Source organism: Salvelinus alpinus, chromosome 33, assembly GCF_045679555.1.
Source record: "Salvelinus alpinus chromosome 33, SLU_Salpinus.1, whole genome shotgun sequence".
NCBI classification, from domain to species: domain Eukaryota; kingdom Metazoa; phylum Chordata; class Actinopteri; order Salmoniformes; family Salmonidae; genus Salvelinus; species Salvelinus alpinus.
In genome coordinates, this window is record NC_092118.1 from 11,315,255 (window position 1) to 11,329,829 (window position 14,575).

A 14,575-nucleotide genomic window follows, 5' to 3' on the forward strand; every position below is an offset into this window, starting at 1 on the left:
AACACCCCTACTTTTACGGTAAGTGCCATGGGATCTTTAGTGACCACAGAGAGTCAGGACACCCGTTTAATGTGCTATCCGAAAGAGGGCACCCTATGTTCCCAATCACTGCCCTGGGATATTTTTGTAGACCAGAGGAAAGAGTGCCTCCTACAGGCCCTCCAACACCACTTCCAGGAGTATCTGGTATCCCGTCCAGGAACCGAACATGACCAACCCTGCTTAGCTTCAGAGGCAAGCCAGCAGTGGGATGCAAGGTGATATGCATTTGTACTTGCCTTTGACCAAAGCAAAAGTGTCAAATCGTTACAGCTATGAAGTTCAGAAGCAATGTTATTCAATTCAAAATGTTGGCTACAAATTTCAACTCTGTATGGCAAGCGTGAATGTCTGACTGGAAACTTTTATGAGGCTGCTTTGAGCCGCAGCTCGTTCTAGCTACGTTAACAATCTAATCATCACGTCATTGTTTTCACGAGACAGCGTGGTGGTGTGGAGAATCCTCATGACCAAGTGAAGAAACTTGTAGTGTGTGACACCCCGTCTGTGCCAGATTGGCAAGCAAGACAAATAACCACAGGAAAGACGGTTGTTTAATGTGAGAGGTTCAGCGATGTTTGGATTTTGAAAGTCGTGTACTGTACACCCGGCATAAGAAGCGGTAGATCTGTTCTATGTGCACTATTTCTATGCTTCCCGTTGGTAAGTTTCATTTTTGCGTCTTTTAATTTCAGATCTGTACACCAGCTTCAAACAGCTGAAAAAACTATATTTTTGGTTATTGAAAAGATATTTCCAGGAAATGGCAGATTGATTTCTGCATATTTTTACACATATTTACATTTTCTATTCTTACTCTTTACATTTCTCTTTGACACTCACAGACACACACTCGCTGAGAACGCACACTGCATGCACCTGTGTCTCTTCTCTTACCCAAAATCCATCACGGCTCCCGTCAAGATTCATTTCACATCCTATTACACCTGCTAATCATCACACTCTCTTTATAAGAACTTTTTTAACGATGCAACTGGTTTCTCTTCTGACCTTGCCTTTGAATGAGTACAACAGAAAGCTGGTACAGAAAGCTGATATTGAATTTGTGATTAATAATGCATTTCTTAATCAATCATCCACTGAGCAAAGTACGGTGTTTCTCTTGTCCAATATGTGATGTACGCATTTTGTTCAGAGGTAATTAAATTCTGTTTGAACAGAATGGCAAATGGCTCTTATGTACTCCTACATATCAGAAATATCCACGTTTAATTTGTTTCTTACTGGAATATCATATAATATTATATATTTTTAGGGTATTTCAATTACTTTCAAATTAAAATACTTGTCTTTTAGAAATATTTATTGTAAAAGACAAGTATTTTAATATTGGAATGTGTTTGGAAATACATTTGCATGTATTTGACAATAGTCAAATACACTGACTCAAATACACTCCCATGCATTTAGCCCAGGTCGGTTAGGTATTTGAAATAATGTATTTGGAAAGAAGTATTTGAAAATACTTTTAAATAGTAGACTTGAAAATATTTTCTAATAATTTCTATATAAGTAGTTTACTGGGGCCACATTATTAGATGACAGATAGGGGGCGCTGTGTTGAAGCCACCATGCCCCCATTTTGTCACTCCTCCACCATTGTAAAAGATATTTTGGAAGCTATAGAAATGCATTTATTAATGTGTACATTTGTTTTTGACACATTTATTCTATTACATACACCTTAATGTATACCTTTAAATCATAGTAGAATTTTTTTAGATTACTAATGTTACTGTCCCCACTACAACAGCAAAAATACGTAAATACATGTAATTTTGACCTTGAACATTTAATTGAAATACTGTAGAATTCCGTTCATTCGTATGGAGGACTGTGCCTACTGGGGAGTGCCAATATGGCTGACCGGTGGCTTCAAAGCCTCTCACTGGCCAATAAATAGCATCAGCAATCCAGGGTTTGTATACATCATTGATTTGAACCCAGGTTTGCATAATACATTGTTCAATGAATATGTTTAAGGTATAGTGTCTTATACGTACAATTGGTATGGGTATAAGCACCCTCCAGAGTGGTTCGATTCTTTTTTTTCTCTAGAATCAGGAAATGTGATAGATTGTGATTTTCCTTTTGCTGAGGTTGAGTGACTTCCTGCTCTCTCTTCTCTTATTTCCTTATTCTCTCTCTCTCTCTCTGTCCTTCCTCCCACTGGGTAACAAAGGAGGAAGTGAAGAATGAAATAGGAGTGATGAACCAACTTAACCATGTGAATCTGATTCAGCTTTATGATGCCTTTGAGTCACGGACAAACCTTACGCTTATTATGGAGTAGTAAGTCATTATTCTCATGAAGTCAGTATTTAGAAATTGCCTCTCTTATAGCACCGCCTATCTGCATTTCATGTGGGTACGGCAAACACTGTTCCAGGCTACAAAGCATTGTTTTAGTGGAATTAACCCCTATGACACTCAATTTCCTCAGCTCTTCTTTACTTCTTGCACAGTAGCACAATATCACTTTTCCAGCACTGACCAGCTCCCTGTCTTTGCAGTGTGGACGGTGGCGAGTTGTTTGACCGGATCGTTGACGAGAACTACCAGCTGACAGAGCTGGATGCCATCGTGTTTATGAAACAGATCTGTGAGGGGGTACAGTACCTCCATCAGCAATATATTCTCCATTTAGACCTCAAGGTAAAAATCTTATACGATACATAGAATATATTGCAAGACTTGTTAGTTTGACATGGATTTCAATTATATTACATATCACCCTGGTGTGAGGATTCTTACATGCTCTCCTTATTTCCTCTCAGCCAGAGAACATTCTTTGTGTCAACTCCACAGGGAACCAGATCAAGATAATAGACTTTGGTCTGGCCAGAAAGTATGTTTCTCAGTATTATCTCCATTCAGTGACAATAACTGTTTTAATCTACAAATCTCATCTATTGACATCCCCCTTTCCCATCATTCTCAATTGAGTAGCCAATGAGGTAGTCATGGTAACAGTCACCCAGTAGACAGCTTGGTAAAAAGTTGGCCGTCCCTGTAACTCTGAGTCTCCACCCATGAAGACGTGAGATCTTTATGTTCCCATAGTTCAAATGTGCTTGTCCCCCCTCAGGTACAGACCCAGAGAGAAACTAAAGGTCAATTTTGGCACCCCAGAATTTCTGGCTCCTGAGGTGGTCAACTACGACTTTGTCTCATTCCCAACGGACATGTGGAGTGTGGGAGTCATTACTTATATGCTGTGAGTATCCACACACACACACACACACACACACACACACACACACACACACACACACACACACACACACACACACACACACACACAGACACAGACACAGACACAGACACAGACACAGACACAGAGAGAGAGAGAAACACCTCCGCTTGACAAATATACCCACCACACACCTCTGCAAGGCAGCAGCATCAATCATACCTTGTAACACAGTGGAGGCTGGTGGGAGGGGCTATAGGAAGATGGGATCATTGTAATGGCTGGAGTGGAATAAATGGAACAATATCAAACACATCAAACATGTGGAAACCACATGATTGACTCCATTCCATGAATTCCATTGCAGCCATTACAATGAGCCTGTCCTCCTATAGCTCCTCCCACCAGCCTCCTCTTGTGTAACATGAGGATCTGATCTGTTGTAGGGTCAACCAATGGTATCCTAGCCACTGGAAACATGCTTGCAATCCATCTATAAATGCACATTTGTCTCTTGTCACTCACACAAGCACACTGTTCAGCTATGACTAAATTCATACCCACTGCTGCCCCCTCGCAACATTGCCTGTCAGCATCAACCATGGCCCTGAATGAACTGTGTGCATCCCAATGGCCGTCTGTTTTTCTTAGGACCCGGCAGATTCAATTATTGCTAATAACCTGACAGATGTCCAAGGAGATTTAGGAGGGTTCGCCCAAAATAAGAATGTGTGGCTGTCCCACTCTATGCTCGCCAGCTTGCCTGAATACCTACAGTGAGGGAAAAAAGTATTTGATCCCCTGCTGATTTTGTACGTTTGCCCACTGACAAAGAAATGATCAGTCTATAATTTTAATGGTAGGTTTATTTGAACAGTGAGAGACAGAATATCAACAAAAAAATCCAGAAAAACGCATGTCAAAAATGTTATGAATTGATTTGCATTTTAATGAGGGAAATAAGTATTTGACCCCTCTGCAAAACATGACTTAGTACTTGGTGGCAAAACCCTTGTTGGCAATCACAGAGGTCAGATGTTTCTTGTAGTTGGCCACCAGGTTTGCACACATCTCAGGAGGGATTTTGTCCCACTCCTCTTTGCAGATCTTCTTCAAGTCATTAAGGTTTCGAGGCTGACGTTTGGCAACTCGAACCTTCAGCTCCCTCCACAGATTTTCTATGGGATTAAGGTCTGGAGACTGGCTAGGCCACTCCAGGACCTTAATGTGCTTCTTCTTGAGCCACTCCTTTGTTGCCTTGGCCGTGTGTTTTGGGTCATTGTCATGCTGGAATACCCATCCACGACCCATTTTCAATACCCTGGCTGAGGGAAGGAGGTTTTCACCCAAGATTTGACGGTACATGGCCCCGTCCATCGTCCCTTTGATGCGGTGAAGTTGTCCTGTCCCTTTAGCAGAAAAACACCCCCAAAGCATAATGTTTCCACCTCCATGTTTGACGGTGGGGATGGTTTCTTGGGGTCATAGGCAGCATTCCTCCTCCTCCAAACACGGCAAGTTGGGTTGATGCCAAAGAACTCCATTTTGGTCTCATCTGACCACAACACGTTCACCCAGTTGTCCTCTGAATCATTCAGATGTTCATTGGCAAACTTCAGACGGGCATGTATATGTGCTTTCTTGAGCAGGGGGACCTTGCGGGCGCTGCAGGATTTCAGTCCTTCACGGCATAGTGTGTTACCAATTGTTTTCTTGATGACTATGGTCCCAGCTGCCTTGAGATCATTGACAAGATCCTCCTGTGTAGTTCTGGGCTGATTCCTCACCGTTCTCATGATCATTGCAACTCCACGAGGTGAGATCTTGCATGGAGCCCCAGGTTGAGGGAGATTGACAGTTCTTTTGTGTTTCTTCCATTTGCGAATAATCACAGAAACTGTTGTCACCTTCTCACCAAGCTGCTTGGCGATGGTCTTGTAGCCCATTCCAGCCTTGTGTAGGTCTACAATCTTGTCCCTGACATCCTTGGAGAGCTCTTTGGTCTTGGCCATGGTGGAGAGTTTGGAATCTGATTGATTGATTGCTTCTGTGGACAGGTATCTTTTATACAGGTAAGAAACTGAGATTAGGAGCACTCCCTTTAAGAGTGTGCTCCTAATCTCCGTTCGTTACCTGTATGAAAGACACCTGGGAGCCAGAAATCTTTTTGATTGAGAAGGGGTCAAATACTTATTTCCCTCATTAAAATGCAAATCAATTTATAACATTTTTGACATGCATTTTTCTGGATATTTTTGTTGTTATTCTGTCTCTCACTGTTCAAATAAACCTACCATTAAAATTATAGACTGATAATTTCTTTGTCAGTGGGCAAACGTACAAAATCAGCAGGGGATCAAATACTTTTTTCCCTCACTGTAGCACTACCCAGGGCTCCATGGTGCTAATTGAATTATTCTATTCTATTTAGAGTAAGCATCAGCATGTGATTGTGTTTTGTTTCAATTTCTCTGGAACGTGGCACACACATCTGCTCCTTCGTAACCATTGCCCACAGTCTTTGTGTTGAAGTGTGGTATGGGTCTAAGATTCATATTCTCAAACTTTGTATTTACATACCTGGCCCATACTTTTCATTCCATGCAACAGGGCACTGAGGCAGAGCTCTCTGTTGCATCATGACTTTGATGACTGCTCTGTCTTTCTAATGAGTCAGTGTATAGAAGGACTGTATGAAAATGTAACTGACCCAGAATATCTCCCTGTTTTATTAGTCTGAGTGGACTGTCTCCATTCCTGGGGGACAACGATGCAGAGACTATGAACAATATCCTTCACGCCAACTGGGATTTTGATTCAGAGGCATTCGAGAATGTCACAGAGGAGGCTAAGGACTTTGTTACCAGACTGCTGATTCCAACTAAATGGTATTTCATATCTTCCTTACAATTCATTTTCTATTCATCTATATTGTTTCTCCCTCTTTGTCCTCTCCACTCAATCATGGCCGTAGCACCATCTCATTTAGTAAAATGAAAAGGCCTATTGTTTGCCTAAGGCAGGAATATTCCAACTGAATGCACCTCATTGCCACTGAATCACAATCAGACTGTTGATGGTTCATTTTGCCATTTGTCGAAATGGGTTATTTGAATATGTGCCATGAAATCCAAATGAGTTGAGTAAACAGGATATAGAAGGTCAATAGAAAGTAGCACATTTGAGTCACATTTAAATGCAAACTACACTGCCAGGGCCTGAGTGAGTTGTGTGTGCTCCCACACTGGACTGTTCACTGAGTGGTCAGCTGGCAGGAAACAACGGCAGCCCGTAGTGCAGATGGCAACAGGCACCTTGTTGTTCTTTCTGTGCTGTGACACCGTTAATGATCTGGTCATTCCTAATCGGGGCACTTAGTTGTGTGTTATTCACCTCCACACCCACTATCAGCCATGGTGAAAAGGATCATAGTGGGCTCATCATTAGCCTCCCTCTGTAGGCTACTTTTCTTTCCACGGAATGGGTACATCTCTGCTGTTAGCAGCAGCTATTTCATGATAGGCTACCAGCATTAGATGAGGCATGGGTTACGGAGAATGTTTTCACCCCATAATGGCAGTGGCATTGAAAACTCAGTTTAAAAACAGAAAGGGGAAATACGGTTTTGGAAGTTGTCAAGTTTTGGGAGTTGTACCACATCGTGTAAAACTATAGTCAACCAAGTCTCTTGATGAATGTCCATTTGGGCTGTAGACCTGTGTGTATTGATACCCCTATCCTGGGTCGGTATTGTAGCAGTCGACTCAGTGCAACTGGCTGCATGAAGCATGCCTGGCTGAACAATCTGGAGGATAAAGCCAAATTGCACCAGGTGCGGCTCAAGTCCCAAGTCAAGCTCCAGCGCTACCTGGCCGCTCATAAACAGTGGAAGGTGAGAACTGAAGCCATTTACGCATGTTGCCATGCATCCCATCATAAGTCTACACATTGCATCTGTGTTACAGTGAATTGTCTGAATAAAATCTTTATAAGAAAGTGATCTAATTTCAATTATTCTACTTCCTTGCAGAAACACTTCTATGTGGTTGCTGCAGCCAACAGGCTGAAGAGGTTTCGCCAGGATCATCCCATAAACACTGTACAGCAGTGAGAAGACTGCTGTCAAAGACTGAGTAGTTGTGCCTCGTGTGTATTGCTGTCGTGCTGCACCTCCATGGCAGGCATTCCTGCCATTTATACTAGTTGGACTGAGGCAACAGAACAGGACGTGATCTGCAATAGTCTGGCATTGGTACGCAAATTGCAAGGATGGACATTTATTGAAATGTACTGTAGTATTCTAATCACTTTTTATACGGTACAGTGCACAACTTCGTGCAGTCTTCCTGTGGGTGATGTTAGTGATTACTCAATTATCCGGGGCTCACAGTGCGCTTCAAGCAGGTTGCCTACTACTTACTTAGGTGTAATTGTTTATTTACTGACATATGTTTGAACTGCTTTACTGAATGTACATCAAGTTGACATCACAATGACACATTATTCACAAGGCTTTCTTTTCTTTTGGTTAATTGAATATGGTAAGTGACTCTTCACAATCACACAGATGACCTTGTCTTGTCAATCTTTCCTTCTATGAAGGCTTTGAATGGGCTACTTGTTTGCATGCTACACAACCTGACAGTACGGTGTTCCCATATAGCATTATTTTGTGACAGTGTCCCCACCTCCACTTGAACTCAGCAAGAATAACTCAATATGACTATAAATGTTAATTTATTAAAATAAGTGAAGCCACAAAAGGACACCGACTTCTACTATTGTCAATAGTCCAACACAGTAGAAACGTCATAACGCCCATAAACACAAAAATGTTTACAATGGTTTTTCCCGCCATTCATTTTTCACATCGTGAATTTGACAAATTCGAATTAATTTTGTTTGGTGTAGGTTTACCTTCGCGTGCCATTTTGATAGCTGTGTAATTCTATCGGACAAGGTGAGTTTTAATCAATATATTCGCCTCAATTTTCTCAAAGCTAATTATTGATGTGTTACCTTGTCCGAGAGAGATTTGTGCGGTTATCAAAATGTCACGCCGGGGTAAGCCTACATGAAACACAGAACTTATATTAAGTATTTCTAAAATCCCAGATGGAAAAATTAAAAACAATTAGAACCATTTGACTCATACTGTGGTACTCAATGTGGTCTAAATAAAAACAGTTGATAATGCCAGCTGCCAACTGGTCTATAATCCACCATAAATTGTGATTTTACAAAATGAGGGAAATTGTAGATAGCCATTTTAAAACACCACAGCATGTTCATCTTAAAACTGTACAAATCCAACACAAACCAGCAACAGCACAGCAGAATTCTCTTAAGAGTAAATCTCATACACGGCCACTGAGGGGCAGACAAGTTGATGTACTGTATGAATACAAACGTATCATGCTTGCTTAAAGCATAAAATAACCATAGTTGAAACAATAAACGATAAAAGAAAAAATGAACACTAAAAAACACAGTTTCAGTTAACCTTCTCCAAAAACTGAAGTAACTCAGATATGGAGCTAGTGTGTGCTTCCTTAGCAGACTTGTACCTGCTCATTAGCATTCAAAGAAAACAACTTTCCAGCCTCACTACTCAGCACTGTATACAGCATTTTCACTGACCACATGCCTAAGCTCGTGAGAACCTTTCCCCTTAGTCAGCTCAGCCATGACACTGTTTCTTAAAAATAAACAGCAACGAATTTCAAATGAACTTTCATGCATTGGCTTGTTTGGCTTTAAGGGCATTTTCCAAGATTCTTCGCTTCCACTCTTCGTAATCCTCTGTTGCACTCTCCTCAGAGTCCTCTTTCAGCTTCTTTTGAGACATTGGCAGATCTTCCTCTGAAATGGAGGAGGAAAAGGCCTTGATAGACTGCACAAAATATTCCCTCCAACACTGTTTTAACTCTGCACAACAGCAAAGATTAAGAGTTCCAAACTTCTAAGGACATAATCAGGAATTTGGTATGGTTATTATTTGGTCACATTTACCTTCCTCTTTTTGTTCAATACTTTCCATTAGTGTTCTCTGTCTTTTCTGTGACATTTTAACTGGATTCTTCAGTGGAGTGGCTTCTTCTAATAGGAAAAATAAATCAATCAATCAACAGATACTTTTTTTATTTATTTATTTTACCGTTATTTTACCAGGTAAGTTGACTGAGAACACGTTCTCATTTGCAGCAACGACCTGGGGAATAGTTACAGGGGAGAGGAGGGGGATGAATGAGCCAATTGTAAACTGGGGATTATTAGGTGACCGTGATGGTTGAGGGCCAGATTGGGAATTTAGCCAGGACACCGGGGTTAACACCCCTACTCTTACGATAAGTGCCATGGGATCTTTAATGACCTCAGAGAGTCAGGACACCCGTTTAACGTCCCATCCGAAAGACGGCACCCTACACAGAGCAGTGTCCCCAATCACTGCCCTGGGGCATTGGGATCTTTGTTTAGACCAGAGGAAAGAGTGCCTCCTACTGGCCCTCCAACACCACTTCCAGCAGCACCTGGTCTCCCATCCAGGGACTGACCAGGACCAACCCTGCTTAGCTTCAGAAGCAAGCCAGCAGTGGTATGCAGGGTGGTATGCTGCTGACTTAAAGATCATACCTGAGAGGACCATACCTGAACTCACTCTACCTACTGCCAGCACTGATTTCAGCCACGACATTCCACGATTGCTTGTAATAGGCATGTTGTACGCCGCGATAGGGACATCCAATCAAGTTTTCTGTCCTAAAATAGAACATCCACTCTCTCCCTTGTAACCACGACAACAAGGAGAGAGAGGAATGACCAACATTCTCTTTTCACCCAGTAAAGTAAAAATCTACACACCCGGAGCAAAAGTACAAATGGCCACTATGAAAAAGGCCACAATAATTCATACACCAGCTTTCTGAAGCGTATGTCACAGAAAAAGGTATCGTTAGTTAACAGAACATTGTGGCTCGAAAGTACGTTTCTAAATCCAAAGGCCCTTCCTGGGCTTTCACCCATTACCCACCATATGTTAGTCAAACCACTTTATCATTTGACAGCAGACTTACTGCAGATGTCCTGTCCCAGTTTCTGGAGCTGGGTGCACAGCCTGTCAAAGATTCCCTTTTTAACACCAGATGATGCTACCAGCTTCCTGTCCACTTTGATCTTCAAGCATCTGGAGAGATGTCCATGGGGATAGTGATTAGGTTTCATTAATCATCAGGTCGAATGGTTTATGGAGAAACAGAACACAGTAACACTCACTTGCATGCAGCGTTCAAAGCAGCTGTAGTGAAGACTGGTTTTGACAGGTCCACATCTTTCTGCTGAGCAGCAGGAAGGCTTGCTTCATACCTGGAACACAAACATGGGTTAATCTTAATAAATTAACATATTTACATTGACCAACTTATATGATATTTGGGACTGTGTCTTGCTCAGGAAAGAAGACTTGCTTAATATAGTAGCTTCCAAAAGATTTATAGAATAGTTGTGTTGGCCAGATGTAGGCTACTCTTCAAGTTCTCACCGTTCTAGTATTTGGGTTGCTACTTTGACTGCATCCATGCACCCAAACTGAACAGCAAGGTCTCGGAGTCCCAGGTGAAACTCAAGGCCAAGCATGCATTCTATGGCCTTCAGAGTGCTTTGATACTGCTTCTTGTTCAACCCGGATAATTTGACGGTATATTCCTGAAGAAACATAGCACAAAGCCAGTTTTCATAGGGCACGTTAGCGGAGCAATACCAGGGTATTTAGTTATTTGATTAAGAGGCGAGGTGCATTGTCATCACAAAGCTAAATGTAAAAAATAAAAAAAACGTACCTTGTCCAGGGGTAGCTTCATTGATGTTGCTGCCAACTCGAGACAAATTATTGCTTTGCTTGTACCCGTAGTATTTCCGAGTCCTGTGCATCTAACCAGGGATAACCGCATGTACTCCTCTGCTTGACTGTAATATAGATGCAAACAGAGTTTAGGAAACGTTATCAAGAAACAAAATAATAACAGCTGTTGGCAAGCAGGTTACCTAGCTAACGTTAGCTTTGAACTATGGTCCCGTCTCAAGTATACTAGCTAGCTAATATGATATTTTTACAGACTCACCGTAGAATTCTTGCAGAGGTTATACCCATTTTAGATGCAAGTTTAGTAAACATTTCTTTTTCCATTTCCGGTAAATAACAAATGTTCGTGACTGCCAACGAGAGAATAAAAAACAAAGTTCTCCAGTCGAGTAATCAGACACAAAAACGTGCCGGACGTTCGCGGCAAAATTGGCCGACGCCTACCAGCCATCTTTCGACATTCTATTGGCTATGACGATACGACGTCTGTTTGCGTACTTGTTGCTGAAAAGAACAACCATTTTTTTTACAAATAGAATTGAGCATCAACATTTCTCATCACAATATATTTGCATATATCACATTGTATTTTATTTTTTTATTTTATTTTTTCTATTTTTCCCCCATTTTTTAAAATTGTTTATTTATTTATTTGTATTAACAGCAAATCAATACAGAAAGTACATAAGGGAACACAAGTATATATAGATTATATACAATGGACAATCGAGCTAGGGGGTACAATATCACATTACAATTACACAAGGACCTTAAGGGACATACATACAATTCTAACAGCTTTTTTGTTAGTAGAGTATTTAACTGTCTTAAAATACAGTTCAATTTCTTTTTGTAGGGTAAGAAAATGTGTTTTTTTGTTTGTAAATTTACATTTGTGTATATGAAATTTGGCCAAAAGAATAATGAAATTAATTACATAAAAATGTTTCAGCTTATTTCTATCGTATGTAAAGAATCCAAGCAGTACATCTCTCCACAATAGTGTAAAATATTCATAAATGTGTTCAATTATTAACCTACTGATTGATGTCTTGCCACAGTTTTCTTACATGAATACAATGCCAAAAAAGCTGCAACACTGTTTCTGGGTGGTCATTATGTAACATTATTACTTTAGTCCGTCCCCTCGCCCCGGACGCGAACCAGGGACCCTCTGTACACATCAACAACAGTCACCCACGAAGCATCGTTACCCATCGCTCCACAAAGGCCGCGACACTTGCAGAGCAAGGGGAACCACTACTACACGGTCTCAAAGCGAGTGACGTAACCAATTGAAACGCTATTAGCGCGCACCACCGCTAACTAGCTAGCCATTTCACATCCATTACAATTACAAAAGGAGCAATTTGAGTTGATGTTTTCCTTAAACTTCTTCATATAGTGGTTGCCAGGATAATATTTATGAATAATTTTAAAGGAAACTTCCTTAATTTTGTTAACAAGTAGGTATGTGTGTGGCAACATCCAAACTTTTTTCCAACAGATATTATCAATAAATCCATTCCAATAAGGCATGGTTCGTATCGCTCTGTTGTTGAATGGACCAAAAGAGAAACAAATCTTTCCTACTGATGAGTCAACAGGGTCAATAGAAGGTAGGCTCTGAGGGACAGGTCTTGACACGTTCCTGAATAACAGAGCAACACCTGAGGGAATGGCGTCTAAAACAATTGCAAAATCTTTAGGTGTTACAGGGACCTTGTAAAGTGATAAGAATTCCTTAGAACTGAGTAAAAGACCCTCTGCATTTACCAGTTGGCTCACCAATAGAATATTATTTCGGAAACCAATAAGTATTTTTATACAATATATCCCGATTATTCCATATATAATATCTGTGTGGAGAAAAATTGTGTTTATAAATTAAGGACCATGACAAGAAAACCTGCCGATGAAAAGCAGAAAGTTTCACTGGAATTTTGTCAATATTATAATTGCAAAACAACATGAAGTTAAGGCCACCAAAAGTAGAGAAGACATGATGAGGAATAGAATTCCAGATAGAAGTGGGTCTTCTTAGGAATTGTTTTATCCAATTGATCTTAAAAGTATTATTTAAAGTAGTAAAGTCCAGAAAATTCAGTCCACCATTCTCATAAGTGTTCATTACAACAGTTTTCCTAATGTAATGGGTACGGTTTCTCCAAAGAAAGTTGAAAAGCATCTGGTCTATCTCCTTGCTTATTTTACTGTCAAGATATAAAGATAGAGCGCCATATGTTAGTCTAGAGATACCTTCGGCCTTGGTTATTAGGACTCTACCTTTTAAAGATAAGTCCCTCTGTAGCCATTGATTTAGCTTCTTCTGGGTATTTTTAATAAGAGGGTTAAAATTTAGTAAGCCTCTAGACTTCTGATCCTTTGTAATGGTTATGCCTAAATATGTAAGTTCTTCTTTTACTGGAAAGCCATAATATGAAGGTGTCACACAATCTTCGACAGCTATGAGTTCACATTTATTAATGTTAAGGTATAGACCAGACGCTTTGGAAAAGGATTGTATCACATTGATCGATATGGGAATTTGGTTAGCGTCTTTTGGAAAATGTGTAGTATCATCAGCCAGCTGGCTTATAATAATTTCTTTGCCAGCTATGGAAATACCTTGTACAGGACTATTATTTAAAGAATTAGCAAGATGTTGGGTGATTAATAAAAACAGGTATGGAGAGATAGGACAACCTTGCCTAATTCCTCTCTTTTTAACTCAAATCTAGGTGAGGTGCCATATTTAAATTTGATAGAGCTGTTACCATTTGCATAGAGAGTCTTACAGAAAAAATCCCCTAAGCCAAGTCTCTCAAGGGAGTGGAAGAGAAACTGATGCTCTACTGTGTCAAATGCTTTATAAAAATCAAAAAATAATATGAAGCTATCCTCAGTTATTAGGTCTGAGTAGTCAAGTATGTCTAATACTAGTCTGACATTGTTAGAAATATGTCTGTTCGTCAGACTGTTTCATCAATGATTGCATCCAGGACTTCTTTAAATATTTTTGCAAATAGTAAGGCTAATATCTTATAGTCATTATTAAGAAGACAAATTGGACGCCAGTTATCGATGAGCAACACTTATTTTTTAGGCTTAGGTATCAGTGTTATTAACCCCTGACTCATTGTCGGAGGGAGAACATTGTTTTTAATACTCTCTAAAAAGACTTCAAATAGGAAGGGAGCTATTTGTTCAGAAAATAATTTGTAAAATTCTGATGTAATTCCATCAACACCTGGTGATTAATTGTTCTTTAGATGTTTGATAGACTCTATGATCTCTTCAACTTTGATGGGTTCACCACACTGTTTAGATTCTATATCACTGATAGAGTGAACATTATTCAGTGAGTTAAAAAACATATCTGTGGATTCCTGACAGTACTTAGAGCTATACAATTTTCTGTAAAAATTGCTACAGTATTTAGCGATTCATTTTTGGTCATCTGT

General features: G+C 40.2%; 2 protein-coding genes across 4 annotated transcripts in view; one reads left to right on the top strand and one right to left on the bottom strand.

Moving 5' to 3' along the window:
- LOC139563297 (myosin light chain kinase 3-like) overlaps positions 1 to 7,821 on the top strand; it is a 35,503-nt gene extending 27,682 nt beyond the window's left edge. For 2 of the 3 annotated variants that reach the window (XM_071381860.1, XM_071381858.1), the window contains exons 7-13: positions 2,243 to 2,352; positions 2,574 to 2,715; positions 2,838 to 2,908; positions 3,149 to 3,277; positions 5,989 to 6,141; positions 7,010 to 7,145; positions 7,284 to 7,821. In XM_071381860.1, the coding sequence (XP_071237961.1) occupies positions 2,243 to 2,352; positions 2,574 to 2,715; positions 2,838 to 2,908; positions 3,149 to 3,277; positions 5,989 to 6,141; positions 7,010 to 7,145; positions 7,284 to 7,364 (822 nt within the window). In that variant the 3' untranslated portion in view covers positions 7,365 to 7,821. The remainder of the gene's footprint in view (positions 1 to 2,242; positions 2,353 to 2,573; positions 2,716 to 2,837; positions 2,909 to 3,148; positions 3,278 to 5,988; positions 6,142 to 7,009; positions 7,146 to 7,283) is intronic. The other variant, XM_071381859.1, reaches the window with a different exon arrangement.
- Positions 7,822 to 7,973: 152 nt separating this feature from the next.
- On the bottom strand, positions 7,974 to 11,579 carry orc6 (origin recognition complex, subunit 6). The gene is made up of 7 exons (XM_071381861.1): positions 11,371 to 11,579; positions 11,089 to 11,215; positions 10,791 to 10,954; positions 10,526 to 10,615; positions 10,327 to 10,436; positions 9,266 to 9,352; positions 7,974 to 9,115 (listed from the first exon to the last, which is right to left on the bottom strand). The coding sequence occupies exons 1-7, from the start codon at positions 11,433 to 11,435 to the stop codon at positions 8,988 to 8,990; spliced, it is 771 nt and encodes a 256-aa protein (XP_071237962.1). The 5' UTR covers positions 11,436 to 11,579; the 3' UTR covers positions 7,974 to 8,987.
- Positions 11,580 to 14,575: the final 2,996 nt, after the last annotated feature.